General features: G+C 48.7%; 1 protein-coding gene across 2 annotated transcripts; it reads left to right on the top strand.

Moving 5' to 3' along the window:
* The first annotated feature begins 3,079 nt into the window (after positions 1–3,079).
* On the top strand, positions 3,080–22,318 carry LOC123491643 (transmembrane protein 245-like). 2 transcript variants are annotated; one of them, XM_045223201.1, is made up of 17 exons: positions 3,080–3,821; positions 4,766–4,883; positions 5,355–5,570; positions 6,192–6,407; positions 6,543–6,712; positions 8,465–8,488; positions 10,267–10,371; positions 10,501–10,583; positions 19,271–19,361; positions 19,474–19,572; positions 19,802–19,939; positions 20,021–20,143; positions 20,227–20,372; positions 20,448–20,548; positions 20,750–20,924; positions 21,078–21,272; positions 21,496–22,318. In XM_045223201.1, exons 1-17 carry the CDS (start codon positions 3,216–3,218, stop codon positions 21,542–21,544), a joined length of 2,655 nt encoding a protein of 884 aa, XP_045079136.1. In that variant the 5' UTR covers positions 3,080–3,215; the 3' UTR covers positions 21,545–22,318. The 2 variants fall into 2 exon arrangements, with proteins under 2 accessions (XP_045079136.1, XP_045079137.1); XM_045223202.1 differs by lacking the exon at positions 8,465–8,488 and having other exon boundaries at positions 3,090–3,821.
* Positions 22,319–23,461: the final 1,143 nt, after the last annotated feature.

The raw sequence follows: 23,461 nt of genomic DNA, 5'->3' as shown, positions 1-23,461 counted from the left end.
ATAAGACTGAGATTTTAAATTGTATTTCTGTCTGCCACACCCTCAATGCAGGGTGCTCTTTACACATAATTTCACTATAAATATATATGAATAAATATATACAGTAGGATACTATATATACTTTACATTGAGGACTCATCAGGAAGCTTGCAAATCATTCAGAAAATGGTATTGTATTACCATAACAACATACACTAACCCATTAGTCAGAAAATCTGAAATATTGTAGGTGTTTCTAGAGAACAGTAGCATAACCTTTAGTTTTAGCAAGGTATTTAATTGAGGTCATTTATGTTTATGACAGTAAGGTATTGCACACCTGACAACAAGTATTACTCCAACGCATGTGGCGAATCACAGCTGGACCCTGAATATGTGAAGAACCTACGGACACGATACCAGGAGACGTTACACACTGGGACAGACTACTGAGACTGGAGAGAGATTTCACTTAGAGAGAACCATCCAGATTGATGTGAGCCAAATAAAAGCAGACAGCTCATAGTTTATTATCCTGCTGAAACATACTGCTTCTGTATGCAGCCATGCTTTACACAACACTCATTCTCCACAGGGAAATACAGTATTATTAGTATTAGTATTATAGTATTTGTATACAGAAACTAAGACTAGATGGTTGAACAGATGTTTTATTTTTCAGCTCTGAGACCTTTCAACAATGGCCTATTCAGCCCCAGGGGATATGTCTATACTATGTAACAATGAACTCTATACTGTATTCCACAATGTGTGAGAGGGTCCATTTTTTTAGGATTGCTTTAGTTCACCACATGCTAGTTCATATGTTTCATTTGCTTGTGGCGAAGTGCGTGTGTGTGATCACTGTTTGCTGATGATAGGGCAGCTGGCTGTATGATTGATGGTGCATGATTCCTTTGTAGATATGCAATAACACACCCATCAGCACTGAGCCTATAGTGGACATTATGACAGCCAGGGACAGAGGCTCTGTCTGACAGCTTGCCTTGGCCCTGCAGCATATGGCCTAGAGCTGAAGGAATCTAAGGCACAGAGTCCAGTTGTATTTGTACCGTTCACTGAACCGTTGTTTTACATGGAAATGCTTCCCCACTGAAACAGTGTCTAGTGTCTAACATGCAAGTGTTTTTGTTTTCAATAAAGCTGTGTTCAGTAAAAAATACCCAACAACATCTTGTTTTCATCCCTGTTGGTAATGTGATGGATCTGTCATCTGCATCATGTGCCCTTCAGGCAACATACATTTAATCTGCAATGTAATGAATTTACAACAATACAACATCTGTGTGGGTCGCCCTGGGCTGGGAACAAATAATGGGCATTGACATATTTTTGGACAAGCAGCACATTCTAAATAATTCAAGATAATAGAGGATAGGGATAGACTACAGATAACTGGGTAACACTTCATTTTAAAGGGTCCTTATTACAGTGTATTTACACTGTAACAAGTATTGTAGTTAACGTGTAACAACTCATATTTACAGTGTAACAACAACATGTAACTGGTACTAATTGCGGTCTGTAATTACAAAGGTGTAACAATTAATGCTTGTTACCATGCTTGTTACAATAGGCAGGTTTCCACTAAATTCACCAACTTAGTGTTTTGTTTCTTCTCAGCTGCATACAGTTACAACTGTTACAAAGGTTGTGATCCCTCGTGGATGCGCTGGGTGTCTGAGAGATTATAGCCTATGCTCAATATGCTCTAATTACTTAGCCTTGAATGTGCACTGTTCAAACTATATCTCCACTCAGTGTTGTTGCTAGCACTTGCCCCCAAAATAAAGTGTACCATCTGGGTTAACATGGTTGAGCTGGTAAAAACAGATCAGAAAGTCAACCTCACTGATTGGGATCTAACATGGGTGGCATCCCAGATGTGGGAAAAATACACTATTTCAAAGCATAGTACAAGTAATGTTTGCCTAAGTACAATGTAATTACTAGTTGTTACACGGGATTTAGCTCATTAAAATGAAGTGTATCTTGAGGGGTACTTAGTTGTAATTAATGTGTACTTATACAGTACACTACACATCCTGACAACCTGGCCCTCAAGCTTCTGGAAGTTTCACTTCATTTCACAATAAGGTACAGAAATTAAGTGAAACTTCCAGAAGCTTTAAAATGAGGGCCAGGTTGTCAGGATGTGTAGTGTACTGTATAAGTACACATTAATTACAACTAAGTACCCCTCAAGATACACTTAATTTTAAGTAGCTAAATCCCGTGTATCAACTAGTAATTACATTGTACTTTGTACATTGTACAAACATTACATGTGCTATGCTTTGAAATAGTGTATTTTTCCTCATCTGTGATCACAAAGTTAACCCAGATGGTACACTTTATTTGGTGGCAAGTGCTAGCAATAACGTTGAGTGGAGATCTTTTTTCAACAGTGCACATTCATGGGTAAGTAATTAGAGCCTATTGAGCATCATTTCTCGGACACCAAGCGCATCCACGAGGGATCACAACCTTTGTAACAGTTGTAACTGTATGCAGCTGAGAAGAAACAAAACACTAAGTTGGTGAATTTAGTGGAAACCTGCCCATTTGTAACAAGCATGGTAACAAGCATTCATTGTTACACCTCTGTAATTACATACCTCAATTACTACCAGTTACATGTTGTTTTTACAGTGTAACTATTGGTTGTTACAGTTAACTACAATACTTGTTACAGTGCATGTAATTACACTGTAATAAGGGCCCTTAAAATGAAGTTTTACCGATAACTGTTGTAGCCTAGGCCGAGATTGTAATGATAGGCTATGTATAATTTGCAAATATGTGGTTACTTTGCATATTTGCTACGTGACAGCACGGACATCCTCAATTGTACTGGTCCAAGGTCTGTTTATTCAAGTTTCTGTGTGTAGTTTAACTGGGCATTCCAAGGAGTAGGCTACTAGCAGGAAACTGAGCAGTGAGCACAGCTCTGTCTGGCACCAGCTAGCTACAATACATTTACATTTTACATTTTAGTCATTTAGCAGACGCTCTTATCCAGAGCGATTTACAGTTTGTGAGTGCATACATTTTTTCATACTTTTTTCCCCCATACCCATCATGCCTTGCGACAAACACGTCACCAGTGTGATGGTGGTTTCAAAGATACTGGAAACTAACGCTCCTTCTTCTGTCTGTGGTGGTATTGGGTGTGATCCGCAGGGGGAACGCAGACCGAGGCGGATTCATTGAAGATGGCAGACGAGGAGGACTCGGGGCCGGAGGCAGAGCCGGCTCCTTCCTCTCCCGCGGAGACCCCTCGTTCCGCCCGGCCTCACTACGTCTCGTTCTCCGAGAGCGTCCAGCCAGCGGTGGGCATGATGAGCCAGCTACTCAGCCAGCCTTCCTCCCTCAAATTCGACAAGAACATCAAACAGGCCTTCTACAACACAGGGGCGATGATTTTCGTGGCTATCTGTTGCGGAGCGGCTGTGCTAGTCTTCTTTATCCTGGAAGCCTTTCTGCGACCACTGCTCTGGGCCGTTCTCTGCGGGACCTTCCTCCACCCGTTCAAACACTCCCTAGCCCGGCTGGGCCGCTCCTGGCTCAACGGCCTGCAGGACACCGGGACGCCGATACTCCTGGGGACGCTGCTGGTCCCCGTGTGGTGTTTCAACCACGGGGTGGATTTCCTGGGGGGGCTGGTACTGGAGAGGCTCACGGTGCTGCTGGTGATCGGGGCGGGCGCGCCCCTCATCTACTTCTTTTACCTGTTCTGGAGCGTGATTGGCATGCAGGTGATCATCGGGCACGTGTGTGATGTCATCGGGGGCGCGCTGGACTGCTTCCACTCTGTGTGGGTGAGTGACAGGGACACTACTGACACTAAGGGGGAAGGCCCCCACAACAATAAGAAAGGCTTTTCCAATACTGTAGCCTACAACAGGATGGGCAGGGGATAACACTGTAATGCAGCCCTTACATTAATCAAGTACTCAGCTAACTCAATTAAGAATTTCATGAGACCTTTCACATGCCTTGGCTTAGAGTGTGTGTGTGTGTGTGTGTGTGTGTGTGCTTGTGCGTGTGTGTGGATAGGAGGCTACTGTCCATAACTGAATAATTTCCTTAAACTCTTTATAAAAGAGATAAAGAACTCTTATAAAAAATACATTCTGCTTTTTCTCCCCCTCTTTCTACTCCCTCCCTCATCTTCTCCCTCTCTCTGTCTCTCTCTCTCTCTACTCCCTCCCCACCTCCTCTACTCCCTCTCTCTGTCTCTCTCTCTACTCCCTCCCTCATCTTCTCCCTCTCTCTGTCTCTCTCTCTCTACTCCCTCCCTCATCTTCTCCCTCTCTCTGTCTCTCTCTCTCTACTCCCTCCCTCATATTCTCCCTCTCTCTGTCTCTCTCTGTCTCTCTCTCTCTACTCCCTCCCTCATCTTCTCCCTCTCTCTGTCTCTCTCTCTCTCTCTCTCTACTCCCTCCCTCATCTTCTCCCTCTCTCTGTCTCTCTCTCTCTCTCTCTCTCTCTCTCTCCCTCCCTCATCTTCTCCCTCTCTCTGTCTCTCTCTCTCTACTCCCTCCCTCATCTTCTCCCTCTCTCTGTCTCTCTCTCTCTCTCTACTCCCTCCCTCATCTTCTCCCTCTCTCTGTCTCTCTCTCTTTCTACTCCCTCCCTCATCTTCTCCCTCTCTCTGTCTCTCTCTCTCTCTACTCCCTCCCTCATCTTCTCCCTCTCTCTGTCTCTCTCTCTCTACTCCCTCCCTCCCTCCTCTTCTCCCTTCCTGTCTTCCTCTCTCTAGGTGATGACAGTGGTGTTGGGGTATGTGCTGGCTGTAGCCTGCAAATGGAGCCCTGTTACAGAGGGATACCTGAGAACTATGTCTGTACCTGTCTGGACAATACTACTCTTCTACCTGGGTGAGGAGAGGGGGAGAGAGGGAGGGAGAGAGAGGAGGAGCTATGTGAGTGAGAGACATGCCTGTTCCTGTCTGGACAACACGTTCTATTCTTCTACCTGGATACAAACAGCGGAGTGGGAGTAGGAGAGGGAGATGGAGGGGGGTAACTTTGTAGGTATTTATGTTCCATCATAAGATAAGGAAGTGTATAAAGGTAAAGTGTGTGGCCGTGGCCTCAGGATATTTAGTCTTTAGTATTAATAGACAGCTGGTAGTGTGCTGGGAGGGAGGGAGGCGGTGGTAACCTTCAGGCTGAAATGTTAAAAGGTACTGAGAGCTGAGACCACTGCTAGGACGGAGGTATTTAGAGGCAGAGTAGTAGCACATTCTGATGTAGTTTCAACAGGAGTCTACTGTTCATTAATCATCACGCTGTCATACTCCCCTCTCACCATATACCTTCCCCTCTCCCCCATGCCTCCCTCTCTAGTGTCTCTGACTGGCTCGTGGAGAGTTCCTGTGTTTGTAATCGTGGTCACGCTCCTCATTGTGGGCTCTCAAGAGAAACCACCTGTCCCTGGCAACTCAGGTGAGCTGTCAGGACAGGTGTTGTCGTTCGCTGCTAACACCATCTACATGGCCATCTCCTGCAGTAACCTCCGCCTGGGCCCCGAGAGAGAGACCAGCACCAGCAGTGGCTCCACAGGTCAGATAACACACAAACACACACACACACACACACACCACAGTGGTTATCACAGTCAGCCACAAAAAGCTCTCTAAGTGTTAATTCTATATTAATTTAATAGATGTTGAAGGTTTGGACTGATTTAATGACCACTTCCTCACCCTTTCTATAACTCTTTCATTCCAAATATACTTGTCCCCCCCCATCCCTCCTCTCCACATCTCCCCCCTACTCTCCACATCTCCCCCCTACTCTCCTCATCTCCCCCCTACTCTCCTCATCTCCCCCCTACTCTCCACATCTCCCCCCTCCTCTCCTCATCTCCCCCCTACTCTCCTCATCTCCCCCCTACTCTCCTCATCTCCTCCCCCCTCTTCTCCCTCCTACTCTCCACATCTCCCCCCTACTCTCCTCATCTCCCCCCTACTCTCATCATCTCCCCCCTACTCTCATCATCTGCCCCCTCCTCTCCACATCTCCCTCCTACTCTCCACATCTCCCCCCTACTCTCCTCATCTCCCCCCTACTCTCCTCATCTCCCCCCTCCTCTCCTCATCTCCCCCCTACTCTCCACATCTCCCCCCTCCTCTCCACATCTCCCCCTCCTCTCCTCATCTCCCCCCTACTCTCTCTCTGTAGATGGGGTGGACTCTGTGGGACCTGGCCCATCCTGTCCCCCCTCTGTCCTCCCGTTCCCCCGTCGGGCCCGTGCTGAGCTGGGGGGTCTCTTCCAAAAGGAGAAGGGGTCCCAAAGAGCCAGTGATATCTACTTTGTCCTGCTGGTCTGGGCTTTTGTACTGGTCCAAGTCTGGCTCAATCTCTGGATGCTACAACTACTGCCTATCCCAGTGGCTGGTAATATCTGAAACACTCACACACACTTACACACAGATACTTACACAGACAGGCACACACACTGACCCAGGCACTCACACCGACCCAGGCGTGCACACACACCAATGTATAACAGTGTGTGTGTGTGTGTTGTAGTGTGGGTGTTGAAGAAGCTGGTGGTACGTTTTGGTCTGAAGCGATTCGCTGAGAAGACTCTGTCGTCATGGTGGGTAGGACTGGAGAAGTTTGGCCGTGAGCGACAGGACGCCATCATGCCTGGACCAATCAAAGGACTCGTTCAGTTCCTGCTACGCGTTGACACCAAGGTAATGGCACACACCCCCGGCCAACCCCCCTAAGACACACACCCACCCTGCCAACCTCCCTGATACACACAACCACCCTGCCAACCCCCCTAAGACACACACCCACCCTGCCAACCTCCCTGATACACACACCCACCCTGCCAACCTCCCTGATACACACAACCACCCTGCCAACCCCCCTAAGACACACAACCACCCTGCCAACCTCCCTGATACACACAACCACCCTGCCAACCCCCCTAAGACACACAGCCACCCTGCCAACCACCCTAAGACACACAGCCACCCTGCCAACCTCCCTGATACACACAGCCACCCTGCCAACCCCCCTAAGACACACAGCCACCCTGCCAACCTCCCTGATACACACAACCACCCTGCCAACCTCCCTGATACACACAGCCACCCTGCCAATCACCCTAAGACACACAGCCACCCTGCCAACCTCCCTGATACACACAGCCACCCTGCCAACCTCCCTGATACACACAGCCACCCTGCCAACCCCCCTAAGACACACAGCCACCCTGCCAACCTCCCTGATACACACAGCCACCCTGCCAACCTCCCTGATACACACAACCACCCTGCCAACCTCCCTGATACACACAGCCACCCTGCCAATCACCCTAAGACACACAGCCACCCTGCCAACCTCCCTGATACACACAGCCACCCTGCCAACCTCCCTGATACACACATCCACCCTGCCAACCTCCCTGAGACACACAACCACCCTGCCAACCTCCCTGATACACACAACCACCCTGCCAACCTCCCTGATACACACATCCACCCTGCCAACCTCCCTGATACACACATCCACCCTGCCAACCTCCCTGAGACACACAACCACCCTGCCAACCTCCCTGATACACACAACCACCCTGCCAACCTCCCTGAGACGCACAGCCACCTTGTATTTTTATAAACCACTTCCTGATCTATCTCTGGTCACCACTAGAAGGTACTGATGCATACAACACTGTAGACAAGATACAACACAATTCTTATCTACAGTGATTCTGTGATTTTGATTGGCTAGCAGCAGTGTAGTGTCCTGTCTACCCAGGGGTAATGCTTCTGGACAGTTAAGGTAAGGGTTGAAGCTGGGTGAAGAGGCAGGAGCTGGTCTTCTCTGTGATATATGAATGATCTCCCTACAGGTTAATATTACTACTGAATGATCTCCTTACAGGTTAATATTACTACTGATAGAGGTCACTTAATTATTTTACCTCTTGTCTCACCCCCCTCGTCTCACCCCCCCTCGTCTCACCCCCTCGTCTCACCCCCCTCGTCTCACTCCCCTCGTCTCACCCCTACGCCTCAATGAGGAAAGAAGAAAAAAGATTGTACCACCTCTCCTCTCTCTTTCTCTCTCTCTCTCTCTCTCTCTCTCTTTCTCTCTCTCTGCCTCTCTCGGTCTCTGTCTCGCTCTCTCTCTCTCTCTCTCTCTGTCTCTCTCTCTCTCTGTCGCTCTCTGTCTCTCTCTCTCTCGCTCTCTGCACCATTTTGTTGTTTGTATTCTGCTCAAGCACACGTTGACAGATCTGGTATCCAATCAGTACGGCATTTACTCCCTGCATCCAATCAGAAATGTCCTGCAACACTTCCTGTTTTCTAAAGCCTGCCCTTACTGCCTGTGTCCAATCACAATCTTTGTTGTTTGTGCTTGGGAACCATGTGATGATTGCTGCACAGGTCTGTCCAATAATAATCTCCCCAATATCTCTTTGTCTCCTCCTGAAGCTCTGGCATTGGCTTAACAAGCAGGTAATGTTCTGGAGGAGAGCTCTGCTGAGAGAGAGAGAGAGAGAGAGAGAGAGAGAGAGAGAGAGAGCATAATGTGAAAATGAGAATGAAAGAGAGAGGAAGAGGAAGAGTCTGTGTGTACGAGTGTGAAAGAGTCAGACAACAAAAGAGAGTGTGATAAAGGAAGGAAGAAGGAGAGTGTGAAGCAGTGTGAGCACCCTATAGTAGCTTGGAGTGACGCTGTACCCATCCACTGTCATCCCTCCATCTTGTCTCCACCCCTCACTGACCTCACTTCCTCCCTGCTTCCTGCTTCTGTAGTGGTGAAGCTACGGTGGGGCGAGCTCATTCATTGGCTCCTCAACCTTCCTTAGCTTCTCCTCTGTGACCTGATTGGCTGGTTGGCTTCTGCGCGTGTGTGAGCTGCATGGAGAGAGCAGACTGCTTTAGACCAAGCTGATGGGGGTGCCGGGGGGTTGGGTTGGGTAGCAGTGCTGTGCCTACCATTGCCAAGACAGGGTAGACCCCCCTGCTATTCCCTAGCTCTGGCAATTAAGATCTGTACCATGGAGGGGCATTAGCAGACCACCTAAAGAAAGATCTGGGTGGGGTCCTGGGGGCTACATGGGTTCTGGAGGGGTAGGACTGAGCTGGTACTGGGTTGAGTTGGAGTCTGATCCATATTGGGCAGGGGGGGGACATCCATATTACTGACTATCCTGTAGTGAAGGCTTTAGATTAGCATCTTTAAAGATAGACTCAGCCTCGAGCAGCACGTCTGATATTGAGATGAGCGAGATGCAAGACTTCGCTTTCACACAGTCACACACAGTATGTGCGCAGGTTCGCTTCACGCTGTTAGAGCGTGGTAGCCACAGGACCAAAGCAGGGGAGAAGTTGAGCCTCGCGCTTCAACGCTCTTAGTTGTTGCGGAAATCGACCCACTATGCTGAGTCTAGCTTTAAAACAGCAGTTACATCAAACTGTCCTTGATGATTTCTGATTCTGACTGGTCTTGAGCTGAGCCTTGCTCTAGTCTATATTTCTGTAGAATCTATATTGTAGAATTTTAGATCTCTCAGATTCTCCTTCTGTTATGTGTGGACTCAGGATGTGTCCCAATACCCTGAGGTTGCCACCATATTGCTTCATGTGCTGTCAGGTCAGTGGCCATGCAGTGTTACACCACTGGGACACTGCCTTACTAATATCTCATCATCGGCTCCAGCCTCCTGACGGTAACGCTCAACACTCTTCCTCAGTGACCTCACACACTCCCAGGTCACTTAGGAAGGTGTCATAATGCTGTCATAAGGCTGCCATAAGGCATCATAGGGTTGTTATAAGGCAAGGGACATAGAGAAACCTAAATACTGGGAAATGACTGTCCCTACCTGTGGCCCTTAGAGGAAATGCCCCTTAAAGTTACAATAAAGACGTGTAAAGAGATGAGCCTGCAGACAGGGCACACGTCTCACACACAGCCCTTGGGTTTAACATGCATGTACTCATGCATGGTGTGTGATAGAGTGTGTCTGTGTACACAGGCTGTTCTCAGGATCCAAGATGGCGGCGGTAGGCTTTAGTTCAGACACAGAATGTCTGCCTTGGTCTCTGGTTTCCCAGGGGAGAAGGACACAGGTTTCTCCATGTGTCCAGCCACATCTGCAACACCTCCTAATGGCAGATACTGACTTATGTCTCTCTTTCTCTCTGTCACCTTCCCCCTTCTTTTTTTATCTCTCTCTCTCTTTTCTCTAACTCTCTCTCTTTCTATCTCTCTCTCTCTCTGTCTGTAGATGGTCATATGGTTGGAGCGCTCCCTGGATAAACTAATCAGTATCTTCATCATCTTCCTGTTGGTGACAGGAACTCTGCTCATGGGTCTCCTGCTCACTGCTATGGTACGGTACTGTGTGTCCCTCAGAGCTTACCGTAGTTTGATTTCCTCCTCTACCACTAATTAATAATAGCTAATTGAGATATAGGCTATTTTCAGCATAACCTCTCTCTCTCTCTCTCTTTCTCTGTAGGTTCATCATGAAAGTGTTCATATCATAGAGGTCACCAGTAACCTTATCAATGAGACTGTGTCCAACCATCCAGAATGGGCCAAGTAAGCTTCTTGCACACTTGGCTGTCCATCGATATTGAAGTCGCTCTGGATAAGAGCATCTGCTAAATGACGTAAATGTAAATGTAATGACTTTACTCCCAATTGTCACAGAGGTGTGATTGTTGTGTGGGGTTGCGGTTGTGCCAGTGCATGTGGTTGTGCAGGCCAAAGCCAGACCTGCATGGTATGCCACATGAGGAGAGGGTTGCCCCTGCTGCTGGGGTTCGTGTGCAGGCCGTTGGATTGTCCTCTGTGATTATGTCCTGGAGGTGTGTTGACACCCAGGTGGCAGGTGTAACTCCAGGTATGTCGGTTGGTAGCCAGGTTCTCCAAGTTAAACATTGCCGAGGTACAGTATGTGAAGGTATGTGAAGTGGGGGGTGAGTTGTTGACCATTGATGTGGAAGGTGAGCTCTTCTTGTTGGGGGGGTGAGTTGTTGACCATTGATGTGGAAGGTGAGCTCTTCTTGCTGGGGGGTGAGTTGTTGACCATTGATGTGGAAGGCAGTGCCGGCTGTCCGCTAATCAGCCAGTTACAGACTCATTTTCAGCCAGCTACATTTTCCACTTCATATTAACTAGGCCACTTTCCATTTAAAAGTTTAAATTCACTCGTCCATCGAGCCCTCTCCTGCTAGAATGAACGATATGCATCTTCTAGCGATGTATTTATAGGATAGGCGCCTGTCAGTCACAAAGCGAGCGATGACAGGGAAATGCAGCAGAGAGGAAGAGGCGAAGCGAGAGGTTTCACGCTCGCCAAAATCTGTCCAAAATAAGCCCAATGCGTTTCTATGGTCTTATTTTGGACCTAAGCTTTTCGCCTGCATTCCCACCTCTGGGACAACGACTCCCATTGTTGGGGCGGAGACATGAGCATCTCGTCAATATATAAAGTTATCTGGTTGCAGTCGAATTTCTTTACACCGAGGAGGGAGAGAGCATGATGCTCGTGAATTTGCACGTCCCATGTAATGTAAGTGATAACGATGAGTCGAAATCCATTCATGTATTTTCTTTCGCATGTTTCACATAGCTAGCCACGCGGAGTGGTGCCGCATAGTAGGCTATTTACTTAGCCTAGGCAGCAGATAGTAGCGCTGGAAGCGCAAAAAGATGGCGGAAGCGGACGATGAAGTGGATTCTGAATCTAATGGCGGTAGAATCAAGGAGAATTGCAGTATTGTCCAAAATAATGGAAAACGGAGCAAAGTAGTGTACAGTGATGAGAATGTCCCTTCGTATCTAGTAGGAGTGCGGTTTGTTAATGAGTAGCAGCTGAGCAGAGTACCAATCCTGAAGAAACCATTTGAGATATCCAAACTGGTCGAGAGAGTGCTGGGTATAGTGAAGGCTGTGAGGATCACGAGAGGAGGGCTTGTTTAGATTTTTTGTGCTTCTGCGGATCAGAAGGAACGTGCGTTGCGTCTCACCCGATTTGATAAGTTTGAAGTGTGTGTCTCTTCAGAACACGGCACTCCTCAAGGGGGTTATATCTGGCGTCTCGTGGGAAGTCGATTTTGAAGCGATAAAACATATTCCTGGGTGATTGATGCACGTCGGATGAATCGTGTGGTGAATGGTGAAAAAGTGTAGTCTCTGTTCTTTGATATGGAGTCTCTCCCTACTCAAGTGCAGTTGGGGTATATAAACTACAGAGTTAGAGCATTTATTTTAAATATTTAAATATGCCATTTAGCAGACGCTTTTATCCAAAGCGACTTACAGTCATGCGTGCATACATTTTTGTGTATGGGTGGTCCTGGGGATCGAACCCACTACCTTGGCGTTACAAGCGCCGGGCTCTACCAGTTGAGCTACAGAGGACCACATTTATCCCAAGACCAATGCAGTGTGATCATTATAAAGCTTTTGGCCATGTTTTAAGTGTTTGCAGAAGGGAGAAGCCGAGATGTCCAAGTTGTGGAAAATATCATATCATGTGTTTTAAAAGTGAGGAAAATGTAGCTACATCTTTCGATTGCCTGACAAGGGTGAAAGAGAATGAGGTGGCCAACGTCAGGGCTGTCCAGAGCATTTCATATGCAGTAGCTGTTAAAAGGGTTGAGGGTTTGAATGGTGCTCCTGAAGAGTCCATGGTGGTGGATAGGCCTTTACTGAAGGCTGCAGGGGATGTCTTTCACTAGCAGGACCCTGACATTTGAAAGGTTAAGAAGGTGGACTTTGTGGCCTTTATAGCTCTTGTGATTAATGGCGCTGCCAAGGTGGAGAGAAGATAGATACCATTGTGGATGCGGCAGAGCGGTTCCTGGGACTGAAAGACTTAAAAAAAAGTTATATGGAATATTGTCACAAGCCGTACCACCCTCTGAGGTCATAGAGCCTGAGAAGGGAGATATGGAGATTTGAAGGAAGGAAGAAGTGGGAGTTTGGTTTTGTCAATGTACTATTTTATTTGGGTGGATTAAGTTAGTTTCCCTATCACATATGGATTTTCTTTTTACCTTGTTTTGGTTTTTCAACCCGTCCAGTTGGTGGCGGCAATACACCTTTTTGGGTTGTAGTCTGCCATAAAACCCACAGAAGAAGAAGAAGAAGAAGATAGTTGGCGCTAGATCTGCACTATCTTCTAGGATTGATTTGCATTCCCGGTAATACATGCACTGGTTTCCCCCGTGTACTGTCTCGCACATAAAACATTCTCCATTCAGGCTGAAAAGTCGTAATTTCCCTCCTTCACTATCTTTAATGGCGAGCCGCCGGAAAAGAAATATAAAAATAAGGGTACTGTCTTAATGAAACAAAAAAAATTCCATCACCATTGGCTGAACGCAGTGTGCAACATCGCTGGCTACTTTTTCTATTTGGCAGGCTACTATGTACTTGTGGGAAACACTGGGAAAGGTGGGCTGTTCATGCTGGGGGGTGAGTTGTTGACCATTAATGTGGAAGGTGGGCTCTTCTTGTGGTGGGGTGAGTTGTTGGGGTGGCAGGTAGCTTAGTGGTTAAGAGCGTTGTGCCAGTAACCGAAAGGTCGCTGGTTCTAATCCCCGAGCCGACTTGGTGAAAAATTTTCATCCAGCCGGAACTGCTTTATTTACCCAACATTCATCTCTTCATGGTACAGACGGCTCTTAGGTGCTCAGCTCTGACGGATCATTGGACTGGGCCTTGGTGTTAACTAGGTGAGCAGTGGACTGGGCCTTGGTGTTAACTAGGTGAGCAGTGGACTGGTCCTGGTGGTTAACTAGGTGAGCAGTGGACTGGTCCTGAGGGTTAACTAGGTGAGCAGTGGACTGGGCCTTGGTGTTAACTAGGTGAGCAGTGGACTGGTCCTGGTGGTTAACTAGGTGAGCAGTGGACTGGTCCTGAGGGTTAACTAGGTGAGCAGTGGACTGGGCCTTGGTGTTAACTAGGTGAGCAGTGGACTGGTCCTGGGGGTTAACTAGGTGAGCTGTGGACTGGTCCTGGGGGTTAACTAGGTGAGCTGTGGACTGGTCCTGGGGGTTAACTAGGTGAGCTGTGGACTGGTCCTTGGGGTTAACTAGGTGAGCTGTGGACTGGTCCTTGGGGTTAACTAGGTGAGCAGTGAGGGCCTTGTGTACTAGACGCATCACACCACCCTGCGGTGATAACCCCCTGGCACCTCGTACACATCACACCACCCTGCAGTGATAACCCCCTGGCACCTCGTACACATCACACCACCCTGCGGTGATAACTCATTTTACATTTTAGTCATTTAGCAGACGCTCTTATCCAGAGCGACTTACAGGAGCAATTAGGGTTAAGTGCCTTGCTCAAGGGCACATTAACGTCATTTAGCAGACGCTCTTAGCCAGAGCGACTCACAAATTGGTGCGTTCACCCTATAGCCAGTGGGATAACCACTTTACAATTGGGGGGGGGGTAGAAGGATTCCTTTATCCTATCCCAGGTATTCCTTAAAGAGGTGGGGTTTCAAATGTCTCCGGAAGGTGGTGAGTGACTCCGCTGTCCTGGCGTCGTGAGGGAGCTTGTTCCACCATTGGGGTGCCAGAGCAGCGAACAGTTTTGACTGGGCTGAGCGGGAACTATGCTTCCGCAGAGGAAGGGAGCCAGCAGGCCAGAGGTGGATGAGCGCAATGCCCTCGTTTGGGTGTAGGGACTGATCAGAGCCTGAAGGTACAGAGGTGCCGTTCCCCTCACTGCTCCATAGGCAAGCACCATGGTCTTGTAGCGGATGCGAGCTTCAACTGGAAGCCAGTGGAGTGTGCGGAGGAGGGGGGTGACGTGAGAGAACTTGGGAAGGTTGAACACCAGACGGGCTGCGGCATTCTGGATGAGTTGTAGGGGTTTAATGGCACAGGCAGGGAGGCCAGCCAACAGCGAGTTGCAGTAGTCCAGACGGGAGATGACAAGTGCCTGGATTAGGACCTGTGCCGCTTCCTGTGTAAGGCAGGGTCGTACTCTCCGAATGTTGTAGAGCATGAACCTGCAGGAGCGGGTCACCGCCTTGATGTTGGCGGAGAACGACAGGGTGTTGTCCAGGGTCACGCCTAGGCTCTTCGCACTCTGGGAGGAGGACACAGCGGAGTTGTCAACCGTGATGGCGAGATCATGGAACGGGCAGTCCTTCCCCGGGAGGAAGAGCAGCTCCGTCTTGCCAGGGTTCAGCTTGAGGTGGTGATCCGTCATCCATACTGATATGTCTGCCAGACATGCAGAGATGCGATTCGCCACCTGGTTATCAGAAGGGGGAAAGGAGAAGATTAGTTGTGTATCGTCAGCGTAGCAATGATAGGAGAGACCATGTGAGGATATGACAGAGCCAAGTGACTTGGTGTATAGGGAGAAAAGGAGAGGGCCTAGAACTGAGCCCTGGGGGACACCAGTGGTGAGAGCACGTGGTGCGGAGACAGCTTCTCGCCACGCCACTTGGTAGGAGCGACCGGTCAGGTAGGACGCAATCCAGGAGTGAGCCGCGCCGGAGATGCCCAGCTCGGAGAGGGTGGAGAGGAGGATCTGATGGTTCACAGTATCAAAGGCAGCAGACAGGTCTAGAAGGACAAGAGCAGAGGAGAGAGAGTTAGCTTTAGCAGTGCGGAGAGTCTCCGTGACACAGAGGAGAGCAGTCTCAGTTGAATGACCAGTCCTGAAACCTGATTGGTTTGGATCAAGAAGGTCATTCTGAGAGAGATAGCAAGAGAGTTGGCTAAAGACGGCACGCTCAATAGTTTTGGAAAGAAAAGAGAGAAGGGATACTGGTCTGTAGTTGTTGACATCAGTGGGGTCGAGTGTTGGTTTTTTGAGAAGGGGAGCAACTCTCGCTCTCTTGAAGACGGAAGGGACATGGCCGGCGGTCAAGGATGAGTTGATCAGCGAGGTGAGGTAGGGGAGAAGGTCACCGGAGATGGTCTGGAGAAGGGAGGAGGGGATGGGGTCAAGCGGGCAGGTTGTTGGGTGGCCTGCAGTCACAAGTCGCAGGATTTTATCTGGAGAGAGAGGGGAGAAAGAAGTCAAAGCATAGGGTAGGGCAGTGTGAGCAGGACCAGCAGTGTCATTAGACTTAACAAACGAGGATCGGATGTCGTCAACCTTCTTTTCAAAGTGGTTGACGAAGTCATCCACAGAGAGAGAGGAGGGGGGATTCAGGAGGGAGGAAAATGTGGCAAAGAGCTTCCTAGGGTTAGAGGCAGATGCTTGGAATTTAGAGTGGTAGAAGGTGGCCTTAGCAGCAGAAACAGATGAAGAAAATGTAGAGAGGAGGGAGTGAAAAGATGCCAGGTCGGTAGGGAGTTTAGTTTTCTTCCATTTCCGCTCCGCTGCCCGGAGCTCTGTTCTGTGAGCTCGCAGTGAGTCATCAAGCCACGGAGCTGGAGGGGAGGACCGAGCCGGCCGGGAGGATAGGGGACACAGAGAGTCAAAGGATGCAGAAAGGGAGGAGAGGAGGGTTGAGGAGGCAGAATCAGGAGATTGGAGGGAGAAGGATTGAGCAGAGGGAAGAGATGATAGGATGGAAGAGGAGAGAGTAGTGGGAGAGAGAGAGCGAAGGTTGCGGCGGCGCATTACCATCTGTGTAGGGGCAGAGTGAGTAGTGTGGGAGGAGAGCGAGAGAGAAAAGGAAACAAAGTAGTGGTCGGAGACTTGGAGGGGAGTTGCAGTGAGATTAGTAGAGGAGCAGCATCTAGTGAAGATGAGGTCAAGCGTATTGCCTGCCTTGTGAGTAGGGGGGGACGGTGAGAGGGTGAGGTCAAAAGAGGAGAGGAGTGGAAAGAAGGAGGCAGAGAGAAATGAGTCATATGTGGACATAGGGAGGTTGAAATCCCCCAAAACTGTGAGGGGTGAGCCATCCTCAGGAAAGGAACTTATCAAGGCGTCAAGCTCGTTGATGAACTCTCCAAGGGAACCTGGAGGGCGATAGATGACAAGGATATTAAGCTTAAATGGGCTAGTGACTGTGACAGCATGGAATTCAAATGAGGAGATAGACAGATGGGTTAGGGGAAAAATTGAGAATGTCCACTTGGGAGAGATGAGGATTCCTGTACCACCACCCCTCTGACCAGATGCTCTCGGGGTATGCGAGAACACATGGTCAGACGAGGAGAGAGCAGTAGGAGTAGCCGTGTTTTCAGTGGTGATCCATGTTTCCGTCAGCGCCAGGAAGTCGAGGGACTGGAGGTTGGCATAGGCTGGGATGAAGTCAGCTTTGTTGGCAGCAGAACGGCAGTTCCAGAGGCTGCCTGCGACCTGGAACTCCAGGTGAGGGGTGCGTGCAGGGACCACCAGGTTAGAGAGGCAGCAGCCGCGCGGTGTGGTGCGTTGTTTGTGTAGCCTGTGCAGAGAGGAGAGAACAGGGATAGGCAGAGGCATAGTTGACAGGCTGTAGCAAATGGCTACAAAAATGCAGAGGAGATCGGAATGAAATGAGCTAAGCATCTGGGAGAGGAGAGAGGGGGCCTCCCTCACCAAAAACTTCTACCTCAGAAACTAAAATTGTTTCACTGAACCACCCGAACAAAAACTCTCCCAACTTCCACCTTTAGAAATCAGAAATTGTTGTGAACCACAGTTGTTCAATGTTTAAAGGAATAGACTCAACCCACTTTATTCAGCTAGCTAACTATGACACCTTAGCTGACTAGCATGCTAGCATCCAATAACACACAGTTTAACACACAGTTAAGCACCAATACTTGGTCACAACAAACCACCAATAGTGTGTTAACTAGCTAACTAGCATGCTAGCATCCAGTAACACACAGTTTAGCACAAACACTTGGTCACAGCAAACCACCAATAGTGTGATAACACACTAAACAGATCATTCGTGTCTGTGTCAAGTTCCTTTCATGACGCAGCAATGATTCAACGTTGGCTAGCTAGGACAAGTATATTGTAATTAGCTACTACCGTACAGTTCGCTGGTCGTGTTGGGTAGCTAGCAATGGCCACTGTGTTGACTTTGTTTGAAGAACGGCTAGCTAGCTAGCTTCGTGCTACACCCGACACACAATGGCTACTGTGTTGACTCTGACTCTGTTCGAAAAAACGGCTAGTTAGCTCGCCTGTGCTACAGCCGGCACGGCGGAAGACACTGCCAAGACACAGTAACTACCCACGATACCTAGCTATGACGCCGTAGCTAACTAGCAAGCTAGCATCCATTAACACACAATTTAGCACCAATACTTGGTTACAACAAACTGCCAAGAGTGTGTTAGCACACTAAACAGATAATTCATGTCCGTGTCTAGTTCCTTTCATAACGCATAACGCAGCAAAAATTAAACGTTGGCTAGCAGCACATTTAACATTGGAAACAGCTAATCGTTACCAGTAGCTACCCGCTAGCTAGCTAGCCTCGTGCTTCGATACTAACCTACAACTCCCTGGCACCTCATACACATCACACCACCCTGCGGTGATAACCCCCTGGCACCTCATACACATCACACCGCCCTGCGGTGATAACTCCCTGGCACCTCGTACACATCACACCACCCTGCGGTGATAACCCCCTGGCACCTCGTACACATCACACCACCCTGCGGTGATAACCCCCTGGCACCTCGTACACATCACACCGCCCTGCGGTGATAACTCCCTGGCACCTCGTACACATCACCCCACCCTGCGGTGATAACTCCCTGGCACCTCGTACACATCACACCACCCTGCGGTGATAACCCCCTGGCACCTCGTACACATCACATTTACATTTACGTCATTTAGCAGACGCTCTTAACCAGAGCGACTTACAGTTAGTGCATACATTATTCTTTTTAATTTTCATACCCCATGGGAATCGAACCCACAACCCCGGTGTTGCAAACGCCATGCTCTACCAACTGAGCTACCTCCCTGCCGGCCATTCCCTCCCCTACCCTGGACGACGCTGGGCCAATTGTGCGCCGCCCCATTGGTCTCCCGGTTGCGGCCGGCTACAGCAGAGCCTGGATTCGAACCAGGATCTCTAGTGGCACAGCTAGCACTGCGATGCAGTGCCTTAGACCACTGCGCCACTCGGGAGACTTACACCACCCTGCGGGGATAACTCCCTGGCACCTCGTACATATCACACCACCCTGCGGTGATAACCCCCTGGCACCTCATAGACATCACACCACCCTGCGGTGATAACCCCCTGGCCCCTCATAGACATCACTCAAGAGCTGAACAGGGTGCTTTATTGGTGCATCAGTCCCTGACTCACTCTCTCTCTCCACCCCTCTCTCCTCCAGTTGGCTCCCTGAGGCCCAGGTCATCCAGAAAGCTATGAACTCAGCTGCCACTAACGTCTACCAGCACGGTCGAGAATGGATAACATTCAAGGTAAGAGAGAGAACAGGAAAGAGAGGGAGGGGGGTGGATACTTGATTAACACTGGTAAAATCACTGATGGTGTGTGTGCGTGTGTGTGTGTGTGTGTGTGTGTGGTGTGTAGCTCCATAAGATGCTTGGTGAAAAGGGGAACCACACGGCTGTCATAGAAAAGCAGGTTCTGGAACTGTGGGACAGACTGTACCACTCCTGGTTTGTCAAGGTAATGCAGGGGGAGGGGGTGGCCTGGTCCATCAGACCACAGTATAGGGGGGTTCACATGGTCACATCTTTATGTTTGGCTTGAGAATATATAGACTGACACACTCATTACCCCTTACTAACACAGACATACCAGAACTACACCATGTACTCATACATGTCTCACTCTTTCAACACCGTCTGTGTATGTGTGTGCTTACATGTATGTCTGTACGCCGTTTCTGTCTCAGAATGTAACCCATACGGGAGGGCGTAACCGTAGTGGTGGTCAGAAGCTTGTCCAGAGACAGAACAGCTGGCTGGGAGAGATCTTAGACTGGCAGGACATCGCCTCCTTCGCACATGACAATATAGAAACACTTCTCTCTGTGAGTACGTACGTGTGTGTGTGTGTATATATATATATATATATATATATATATATATAACGGGTGTATCCTCTGTTGTAGATAGTGGAGTCTCTGTGGGTGGTGATGAGTCGGAACGTTGGGCTGCTGATCTCCACGACGACCACACTCCTCACTGTCCTCTTCCACAGCGGCACAGCTCTACTCAACTTCGCCCTCAGCCTGGTAACACACACACACACACACACACACAGCTCTCTCTGTGCCTCCCCCTTCATACCTTAATATTGACACTGGTGTGTGTGTAGGTGATATTCCTGACCACGTTGTTCTACCTGCTGAGTTCCAGTGGAGAGTACTATGAGCCTGTGAAATGGGTGATCAGCCTCACTCCTCTGTCCCAGCCCGGAGCATCCTCTAACATCATAGGACAGTCTGTAGAGGAGGCCATCAGGTACACACAGCACACACAGCACACGTTTGACATTTGAAATGTTAAAACATATATTTTTAATTGTGTGTGTTTTAGGGGGGTGTTTGATGCCTCTCTGAAGATGGCAGGGTTCTATGGTCTCTACACCTGGCTGACACACACCATCTTCGGCATCCACATTGTCTTCATCCCCTCTGGTGAGTGTGTTAAAAACTGACTGATCAAATAGAACATCTTAACTTGCTGTTGTTTGCCTGACTAGCCTGGAGATGAGGAAAACCCTCCTTGTGTCAGAACTATTAGATTAATAACTTGTATAACAGGACTGTTCTGTTCCACTCTTCTGACTTACTATTGTCAAACATGTTCAAAGTGTCCTCTTCCCTCGCCCCCTTTAGCCCTGGCTGCTATCCTGGGTGCGGTGCCGTTCCTGGGGACCTACTGGGCAGCTCTGCCCGCTGTGTGTGACCTGTGGCTGGCCCAGGGAGAGGGGGTCAAAGCCCTGCTACTGCTGGTCTTCCATCTACTGCCCACCTACTTCGTAGACACAGCCATCTACTCTGATATATCAGGGTACGTGAGTGTGTGTGTGTGTGTGAGAGAGTGTTTATGTGTACGTGTTTGTGCGTGTTCACTGTTTATGAGATCAGTGCGTAAGAGAGAGAGAAATCTAATCTGTTATGATATTAAAGTAAGTGTGTGTTGATATGTCTCCCCCCCCCACAGTGGTGGTCACCCGTATCTGACTGGTCTAGCGGTGGCAGGCGGAGCATACTATCTGGGTCTGGAGGGGGCGATCATCGGTCCTATCCTGCTCTGTATCCTTGTGGTAGCCTCCAACATCTACAGTGCCATGCTGATGAGTCCCACCTCTGCCCAGCCCACCCCTATACAGTCTACCTGGCCACTACACCCTGCCAGGTACACAGACATCATCATCATTACATTTATGTCTGGTTCTTTTGTGCCATTTACTTCTAATTTACAAACCCCCCCCTTTCTCTCTCTCTCTCTCTCTCTCTCTCTCTCTCTCTCTCTCTCTCTCACTCTCTCTCTTTCTTTCTCTCTCTTTTCTCTCTATATCTCTGTCTCTCTCTATATCTTTCTCTCTCTGTCTTTCTCGCTCTCTCTCTCTCTCTCTCAGGCCCTTCATGGACACCACTCCCTCTGTGCTGAAGAGGGCGAGCGAGTGAGAGGGGGTGTGTCTCCTGGTTTCTCATTGGCTGGGTGCCTGTCCCTTGGCTTCCCATAGGCTGATTACCTGGAGAAGCGCCCTTTCCTCCCCCGTGCTCCTCCCGAGCTCTACGGGGTCTCCCAGGCGGAGTGGCAGGGTGTGAGGGGAGGTTACCCACGATGCCATCTGCCTGATAAAGCTACTTTCCAAACCATGGAGGAGAGACCCTCCCCTCTCCCAACACATATAAGACCATAGAAAATATTTAGATTATAAATCAAAGCAATGGTCCGCAATATGTATATTGGGCATACCATATTTGATATTGAATGTTTGATGAATTGATGCTTATCACATCATCTCGTGAATGCGGTGCCTCTCTGTGTTGCACACATGCAGCAATGGCAAAGTGTATTGTGCCGCCATAATGGATGGGAACACGTGGAGTTTAGAACAAGGTCTGTTCTACCCATTCTATGTACACGTATAAGTCCCCCCAGGACCATATCTGCAGACCTGCCTAAAGTGGGATGTATCTTACCCCCCCCTCCCCCAATCCTTCTTACCCCCTCTACACGGCCGTTTGGGGCGGTTAAAGTTCAGAATGGGCCACACGTTGTAAGGTGCAATGGAACACCGAGTCAATTAACTAACCCTGGTCCTGGAGAGCTACTGGGTGGGCAGGGTTTAGTTCCGGCCCAGCATTAACACATCTGGGTCCCCGAGTGGCGCAGTGGTCTAAGGCACTGCAGCGCAGTGTAAGCTGTGTCACTAGAGATCCTGGTTCGAATCCAGGCTCTGTCGTAACCGGCCGCGACCGGGAGACCAATGGGGCGGCGCACAATTGGTCCAGGGTAGGGGAGGGAATGGCCGGCAGGGGTGTAGCTCAGTTGGTAGAGCATGGCGTTTGCAATGCCAGGGTTGTGGGTTTGATTCCCACGGGGGACCAGTATAAAAAAATAATGTATGCACTCACTAACTGTAAGTCGCTCTGGATAAGAGCGTCTGCTAAATGACTAAAATGTAATGTAAATGTAAATCTGATTCAAGTAATGAACGATTGAATAAGGTAACTAGAGGCTGTACACACTGGTGCCCTCCAGGTGCCTCCAGGATTTACATTTAGCACTTTTGGTTTTCATCATGTTGACTGTTAATATCCTAAATATAATACTGTTTTATTATCTCTATGGTTACATGTTGTATGATGTATTGTCATGCTTTGGAGTTCTGTTGGCGTGGCGATGAGTACTGTATGCAGGCACTTCCTGTGCTGAGAGGTGGAACTTCCTGTTTCAGGAGGGTGGAGTGGGAGGGGACGGATCTTACCTGTGTTGATGTTTTTACATTTAAAAACAGATTATTTTTCAGCTAAAGTTTATGTTTTGCTCTCTAACACACACACACACATACACACAGGTTGATGTCAGTGCTGCTGTAAGGTGAATGTAATCTAAAGATACTGTAGTTGTTACATATATCGGTAATAAGGTAGTGGGTCCCTGACCTGTACTAACTACATCCTATTGGAATCCATCACATACACACCCCAGATTACACACACATATTCACTCCACATTTATGGGAGAAGGATGCACTTTCACATTATAAATGTAACCGTTTACACCAAATGAAAAATGTACAGGTATGTATTCTGATTGAGTACTCTGTATGTGAAGCACGTCATCATCTTATGTGGCCAAAGCATTCGCTGCCTGAGGTTGGGAGGACTGGTTATCTATCCTGAGAAGGTTGGAGTCCTACTGTTGGCTCACTTCACACTGACGTCACCTGACTGGAACATACCGTTCATGTGTTTTCTACTGGAAATGCACTGCGACAATAAACATGACTGTTTGAACTAAGATAGCTGATAATGGGCCTCTGTACGCCTATGTAGATATTCCATTAAAAATCAGCCGTTTCCAGCTACAAT

The sequence above is a fragment of the Coregonus clupeaformis genome, chromosome 10 (assembly GCF_020615455.1).
Source record: "Coregonus clupeaformis isolate EN_2021a chromosome 10, ASM2061545v1, whole genome shotgun sequence".
NCBI lineage: Eukaryota > Metazoa > Chordata > Actinopteri > Salmoniformes > Salmonidae > Coregonus > Coregonus clupeaformis.
Note: the sequence above shows the minus strand (reverse complement) of the source record. Positions and strands in the feature narration are given on the sequence as shown.

Bases quoted from the DNA above. Each gene is read 5' to 3' on its own strand.
- LOC123491643 (XM_045223201.1), top strand. From the start codon at position 3,216: ATGGCAGACGAGGAGGACTCGGGGCCGGAGGCAGAGCCGGCTCCTTCC. The intron at 5,571-6,191 runs GTCAGATAACAC...CTCTCTCTGTAG, and splicing joins CACCAGCAGTGGCTCCACAG to ATGGGGTGGACTCTGTGGGA. The intron at 6,713-8,464 runs GTAATGGCACAC...CTCCTCCTGAAG, and splicing joins TGCTACGCGTTGACACCAAG to CTCTGGCATTGGCTTAACAA.